Source organism: Hemitrygon akajei, chromosome 10, assembly GCF_048418815.1.
Source record: "Hemitrygon akajei chromosome 10, sHemAka1.3, whole genome shotgun sequence".
NCBI lineage: Eukaryota > Metazoa > Chordata > Chondrichthyes > Myliobatiformes > Dasyatidae > Hemitrygon > Hemitrygon akajei.
In genome coordinates this window covers 121,480,520-121,488,304 of record NC_133133.1, presented here as the reverse complement: position 1 = coordinate 121,488,304, position 7,785 = coordinate 121,480,520, and the positions used below count along the sequence as shown (strand labels likewise).

The window sequence follows — 7,785 nt, the reverse complement described above, 5'->3', positions numbered from 1 at the left end:
GTGGTGAATCTACGTAATTCATTCCCACAGAAGGCAGTGAAGACCAAATCATTGGGTGTTTTTAAAGTGGAAGTTAATAGGTTGCTGATTAGTAAGGTTGTCAAAGGTTATGGGGAGAAAGCAGGAGAATGGAGTTGAGAAGGAATAATAAATCAGCCATGATTGAATGATGGAGCCGATGGGCCGAATGGCCTGATTGTATGCCTACATCTTATAGTCTCTCCTAGGAAACACAGGATCTTTGCAAAAGGAAGTTGGCCTTTAAGCATCTTTATGTTTGGATCAGCCACAGAATTCTTAAGGCCATAGTGTGTAAACCAGACAAATTCTGATGCAGTGTTAGAGAAGCCAGGTGGGATTGTATTATTCAACCTTGTCTATCTAGGGGACAATGTGAAGTCACATGGAATGGGCAAAAACACAGGAAAATGAGACCAGGAATAGTTATAAAATCCAGAAATTTATTAAAAAATGTATATTCCTTGGAATACTGTCTATCATTCCCATCAGATGTGACCCCCCACCCCCCACAGTGGTTTAGAGTAGACACATCAACATTCCTTGACACAGGACATTTGACACAGTAAAATCCTTTACCAGTAGTCAATATCACGCATTTGACACAAACTGGGGCAGGGGTCCAAAAGCTGGGATGGACTTTGAGGAGGCTTGAAGGAAAGCTGGTGAAGTTTAGGGAGGGGTTTCTGGTGGTTGGGCAACAGGGTAGCTGAAAGGGCATTTGTCAATGTCAAAGTAATGGACATCTGTTCCTGGAGATGAAACACATTAGTAGAGGGGTGAAGAATGTAGCTAAGAAAGGGAAGGTTAAGGTCAGGGAAATGAGGGTGAAACCCTATTTGTTCACCATAAGCTGGTTTCCTCATGGACGTTGTGCCCAAAAGATCTGATCAGGTCAACACTGTTTTGTAAGAAGGAAGTTGAATTCATGTAGCACCTTTCACATCTCAGGATATTCTTTGTTACGAGTTTTAAGGCCTCCGGGAATTTGATTTTGGTGATGTTGATTGTCAGATTAAATTAAGACATACTTGCACTGGTATTTTAATAGCTGTAGAATGTGCCTTTATGACTGAGGTTCCATTTCTTTGCTGCATTTTAACTGATGTGACCATTCATGATTTAGACATATAATATGGAAAAGGAAAGATACCAGGAAGAACTTCTGTTTCACTCCAAAATACTGCTGTAGAATCTTCTGCAAACACTTGAGAGAGCAGAGACAATCTTGCTTTAATGTTTCATCTGCAAGACACCATTGACAATGCCACACTTTCTCAGCACAGCAGGAAGCCATTGCACATTCCTACTGATCACATGACTTAGAGGTGAGGTAACAAACCAATGAGCTAGGTGCAGAAACAGCCAATGATAAAGTGCTTCCATTACCTTAGGACCCTGTTCAGCCAATGAAATGACTTTTCATTGTGAGAAACATATTAGCCAATTAGTGCGCACTCCCTCAGACAAGAAGAATGAACAGTTAATCAGAATGTGAATATTATACTGGGTTAAATATCAGCTATAACTCCATTTAAAGACATAATTACATTGGTATAGTTTAGATCATAGGACATGCCTTTGCAAATTATTGTTCTGACACATTGATGCAGATTTATCAATGTGACCCATTCATTATTTCAACATTGACTATAATATACAAAAAGAATAATAACTGGTTCATATTGGATATCTACAGGATTGGTTAGGAGAGAGGCATGAAAAATTCCAGGACTATCTAAGTGAGGTGAGAAACCCGGATCTTCGGATTCTCCTATACAGAATGGCTTTCTACAGTAGTGATCTTTATGGCTGAGTTATCTTTGAGATCTCAGCTTAATGCCAAATGGGTTACATTGGCCAGACTGAGACAGCTGAGCGTTTTGGAAACCCCTGCAAAAACAGAGCCTTCCCAATGTGTCTTCACCTGCAAGTTTGTCTGTGCCTTCAAACTCAATGTGTGCTATGTTGTGTAATGTCCAGCAGGGCTACCTTGGGCCGAATGGCCGCCTTCTGTGTTGCATCATTCTAAATAAAGCGTAGAACCGACATCTCATTGCTGCCAAGTTTATGACCTCGTTTAGATACAGGTAGTCCTGTAAGAACCCAAAGTACTTTTTTACACCATGAAGTTGGTATAAATCACTGCTTTCTCCTTATTCCACCATCAGTTCCAAGCTAAACTCATTGCCTTCTCTGAGCTGATGTAAAGTCCTGGTGCGATGTGGATTCATTGCAAGTTAGGGACGACAAGAAGGGGCTTCCACTCTGAGAACGAAGGTGCACTTCTGTCAGCTAAGGTACCCATCCAACGCTCAGTGGGAACCTCCCGCAACCATCTCACCAAAGGAGATGCCACCAGTCCATCGCATCAATCCCGTTTCTTCTTCATGTCAAATGGAAATAATACAGGTGTGGAAAATATTGGACCAGTTCGGAAACTGCACAAAATTGACTACCTGGAAATGAAAGAAAGTAAATATGTCACATGGTGCAAACAAAATTTAAAAAAAGTTGCAAAGTAAATTTATTATCAAAGTATGTATAACAGATAGAACCCTGAGATTCATTTACTTGCAGGAACCCACAGGAAAATAAATAAATACAATAGAATCCATGTAAAACAAAGACAGATTCCCTGAAGATGAGCCTATATGCTGTGGAGTTAGCTGAGTTCTGAGGTGAGTGAAGCCATTCACACTGGTCCAGGAGCCCAATGATTGTAGGGCAATAACTGTTCCTGAAACTGGTGATTCAAAAACTTGTGATTTTTTTCCTGCAAGTTTCCCACCAATATTCCATGATCTCCACCTCATTTCCAGGAACCCTGCCCTCTCATTCTCAGTTACAACTCCGGCCTGATAAGTCTCTGAGATCACCACTGGCAGACATATCTTCAGTGTCCTGCCCTCTAAACTCTCTCCTGAAACCCAAGTCAGAGGGCCTGGTTAAACCAAAACTTAAAAGTTCAAAGTAAATTTATTATCAAAGTATCAAAGTTTCTGTCACCATATGCTATCTTGAGATTCATTTTCCTGTCAGCATCACAGTAGAACCAAGAAATACAATAGAATCAATGGAAAACTGCACACAAAGACCGGGGCTGATGTAACCGGGGTAGAAATGAAGGCAAACTATGTAAATACAACAAAAATATAAATGAATAAATAAGTAAATATTATTGAGAATGTGAGTTGTACAGTCCTTGAAAGTGAGTCCAAAAGTTGTAGAGTTGAGGTAGATGATGGATAACATCATCGTTCCGTTCAATACGGTGCCAGCAGACAATGATTCCTCAGGCGACATATTCTAGATAGCCATCCTCTTCAATTATTTCACTTTCTCTACATCTTTTTCTTGCTCTTTTTGAGTGATTAATAAGGTGAATGGTGTGTTGGATCTCATTAACTGGACTGAGTTCAAGAGCCACAGGGTAATATTGCAGCTATATAAAACTCTGTTAGACCACACCTAGAATATTGTGTTAATTGCTGGTTGCCTCATTGTAGGAGGACACAGAGGAGCTCTACCAGGATTCTGCCTGGATTAGAGAGCATGTACTCTCAGGAAAGATTAAGTGAGCTGGGGCTTTTTTTCTTTGGTGTGAAGGAGAATGAGAGATGACTTGATAGAAGTGTACAAGATGATAAGAGACATTGATAGTGTGGACAGCCAGAGGCTTCTCCCCAGTTTAATATGAGAGACTGTAATTTTAAGGTAACTGGAGCAAAGTATAAAGGGGATGACAGAGGTAAGTGTTTTTTTTCAAACACAGAGTGTGGTGGGTATGTGGAACACCCGGCCAGGGATGGCTGTCAAGGCAGATACATTAGGGATATTTAAGAGACTCTTAGATGAAAGCAAAATGGAGGGGTATGTAGGAGGGAAGGGTTAGATTGATCTCAGAGTAGGTTAAAAGCAAGATACAACAATGTGGGCTGAAGGACCTGTACTGTGCTGTACTGTTCTATGTAGATATAGATAAAAGAAAAATGGACTGCTATGTGGGAGGAAAGGTTCATTTGTAGTGTATTAAAGATTGTGAGCCAAAGGGCTTGTTCTATACTGTACTGATCTATGTTGCATGTTCTATATATTTCAGGAATACAGGACAAAAGGATGGATCAGGACAGCTGTCTAAAGTGTACAGTTCTAGTGTACAGAATAAATCATAAGAAACAAATATATCAATTAGAATGTCTGAGAAATAGGCACCCTGCCAACAAACATTCTCTACAGTATTTCACATCTGATAGTAATGATATTCGATCTCTCTTTTCTTTCGGATTAGCTTGCCTGATAATTCAATCACAGTATGGGTTTAAGGAGAAGCAGTTAGTGCTTAGGAAAACTTGACCTGCGACAATTTTTATTCACGCACCTTAAAAGCATCCTATCTGGATGCATCACAGCTTGTTGTGGCAACAGCTCTGCCCGAGACTGCAAGAAGCTGCAGAGATTTGTGGACGCAGCTCAGGACATTATGGAAACCAGCTTCCTCTCCAAGGACTCTATACATATTGCTGCCTTGGTAAAGCAGCTAGTACCATCAAAGACCCTGCCTACCCCAGGCATGCTCTCTTACCCCCTCTCAAGGGGCAGATGATGCAAAAGCCTGAAAGCACATAACACCAGGCTTAAAACAGCTTCAATCCCACTGTTAAAAGACTATTGAACAGACCCATAATATGATAAAATGGTCTCTTGACCTGAAAATCTATCTCGTTATAGTCTTGGACCTTATTGCCTACCTGCACTGCATTTTTTATGTAACTGTAAAACTTTATTTTGAACTTCATAAGACTATAAAACATAGAAACCAAATTAGGCCATTCAGCCCATCAAGTCAGCTCTGTCACTCGATCACAGCTGATTTATTTTCCTTCTCAACTCCATTTGCCTGCCGTCTCCTAATAACCATTTCAACACTGACTATTAACCCACGCTTTAAATATACCCAATGACTTGGCCTCCACAGCCATCTGTGACAATGAATACCACAGATTCACCATAATCTAGCTAAAGAAATTCCTCATTTATGTTCCAAAGGCATGACATTCTATTCTGAGGCTTTCCACTCTGGTCCTAGACTCTCTCACTATTTGAAATATCCTCTCATGGCCACTCTATCCAAACCCTTCAATATTCAGTATGTTTCAATGAAACATCCCCTTCATTCTTCTAAACTCCAGTGAGAACAGACCCAGTGCTATCAAAAGCTCCTCATTTGTTAACCCTTTCATTCCTGGGATCATTCTTGTAAATCTCCTCTGGAACCTCTCCAACGCCAACACATCCTTTCTTAGATAAGGGGCCTTATACGGCTCACAAAATTCCCAGTGCCAACTGAACAATGCTTTAAAAAGCCTCTGCATTATATCCCTGCTTTTATACTCTAGTCCTCTCAAAATAATTGTTAACATTGCTTTTGTCTTCTTTAACCTTCACTCTTATTGTTTACCTTTTAATACCTCAATGCATTATTGTAATGAATTGATCTATTTGTATGTTACCCAAAATATGTTTTCCATTGTACCTCAAGCAAACTGTTTTTAAATAGCATCAGTTGTACTGGTTTGTGTTCAAAAAGCAGTGATTTCTTTGGTGGGAAATAAGCAATAAGATATTTCAGAACTGTTTTGCTCAATGTGGTTTCAAGCATTCAGACTTGGAGTTGCCAAGAACAGCCAGGAGTGAAAATGAAACAATTTCACTACTTCAACAAGTTAAGAACTATGAAGAATTTGAAGGTATCGACAATCATCTTGAATATTAAACTTTGGTCCCACCGGACACTCAGCTCTCACTTGTGTGGCTCCAAGTAGCTGTTTGCATGCGACAGTGACCATACCCTGGTACACTGCTTTGACAGGTGGGCTAAACTTTGTGAGGGTAGCCTGAGTCTCATACCCATATGAAGCCACTTTCAAGGAATTATGGGTCTGTATACCCCGGTACCTTTGTTCTACTGCTCCTAGTTTTAAGCAACTCCCTGAATTTCTAAACAAATCCCTGAGAAGACTTATAACTGGAGGATCAAGTCATTCCTCAGAGCTGTGGAGGCACTTGGCATAGGCAGAGGTTAACTGCGTCCATGACAACCCGGAAGCAGTTAGAAGCACAAATGCAAGAGATTCTGCCGATGCTGGAAGTGTTGAGCAACACGCACAAAATGCTGGAGGAAATGCAGGTGGCAGCACATATTGAAGGAAATAATGGTCGCTATTTCAGGCCCAGGCTCTTCACCAGGGCTGGCGTTTTGTGTGTGTTGCTTCCATTTTCCTGCACTATCCCCATACCCGTTGCCTCTCGTGATATCCAGAACTTTATCAGTGTCTGCCTCAAATGAACGTGAAGACTGAATGCCCACAGCACTCTGATATACAGAATTCCGCACATTTAACATCCTCACCGCCAAAGTGCTGAATGGCAAACCCTTCTTTCAAAGACTGGGAACCGTTAACACTCCAGGCCGTTGGATACTAGTTCAGTGTCCACTCTGCTCCGTTATGAATACCCTCAGCAGTGGGATTGCTCCCTCAGGCAGCAGAGATCGTTTTGGGGAAACGGGACAAAGACAGCGGGAACAATTAGTGACTTAAAGAAGGCGCAGAAGACAGGAATCAAAAACATCCACACTGACCAGTTGTGCCTTCCTTTACGTTACAAGTTACATGTGAGACAAATGAAAATAAACACATTTATTGAAGAAATGACCTACCACATTATCAGCTGGTAACTTTATGTACAAGAATCTTGATTTTCAGCGATGAATTGGACATCTTGCTCTGTCTCCCACCTGTGGAACATTAATTAATATTAACAGGGTTGCACAGTGGCTAATGGAATCTTATTACAGTGCCAGTGACCAAGGCTCAATTCTGCCACTGTAAGGAGTTTGAATGTTTTTCACGCATGGGTTTCCTCCAAGAGCTCTGGTTTCCTCCCACAATCCAAAAATGTCAGTAGCTTGATTGGTCACATGGGTGTAATTGGGTGGTGCTGGCTCATTGGGCCAGAAGAGCCTTTTATCATGTTGAATCTCTAACTAAGTAAAAAAAAATCGCTCCAGTAATCTAGATAGTTTGCAATATTAATGTATTACAATTGGTGAACCTCAGATTTAAGGCTAAATTAGAACATAGAATATAGAACACTATAGCACAGTACAGACCCTTCAGACCCCATTGTTGTGCCAACCCTTTAGCCCCAAGATCCTTCTGTTGGTCCACACTCCTCCGAATCCTGCAACTAATCTTCTATTCTGCTTTCAGGTTCGCCTTTCCGAAGTGAATCACTCCACTCTTTTCCAAATTTAACTCCATTTGCTAATTCTCAGCCCAACTCTGCATCCTATCAATGTGTCGCTGTGACCCTCGACAGATTTCTACGCTGTCCACAATGTCATCAACCTTCACGTCACCTGTGAACTTACTAACCCACCCTTTCACTTCCTCTCATTCAAGTAGCGTATAAAGATCACAAAGAGCAGGAGTGCCAGGACAGATCCCGGTCACTGGCCTCCATGGAAAATACAGTATGTTCTAACTAAAATCACCTTCCACCTTCTGTGGGGAAACCAGTTCTGAATCCATGCAACACAACTGGTAACATGGAACTTACAGGAGACAGGGGAATTAATATTTCAGGTCAAAATCCTCCATCATTAAAGCCTGACACATTAACTCTATTTTTCTCTCCATAGATGCTGCCTGACTTGCTAGTAAAGTATTTCTACTGTTGTCTGTTTGCATTTTATGTTTCAAG

General features: G+C 41.0%; 1 protein-coding gene across 3 annotated transcripts in view; it reads right to left on the bottom strand.

Annotated features, from left to right (window-relative positions):
- Nucleotides 1-441: 441 nt before the first annotated feature.
- The window catches only part of kitlga (kit ligand a), a 137,271-nt gene continuing 129,927 nt past the window's right edge, over nucleotides 442-7,785 (bottom strand). For all 3 annotated transcript variants that reach the window (XM_073058854.1, XM_073058855.1, XM_073058856.1), the window contains 2 exons: nucleotides 6,740-6,817; nucleotides 442-2,477 (listed from right to left, as the gene is read on the bottom strand). In XM_073058854.1, coding sequence (XP_072914955.1) covers nucleotides 6,760-6,817 — 58 coding nt within the window. In that variant the 3' untranslated portion in view covers nucleotides 442-2,477; nucleotides 6,740-6,759. The remainder of the gene's footprint in view (nucleotides 2,478-6,739; nucleotides 6,818-7,785) is intronic.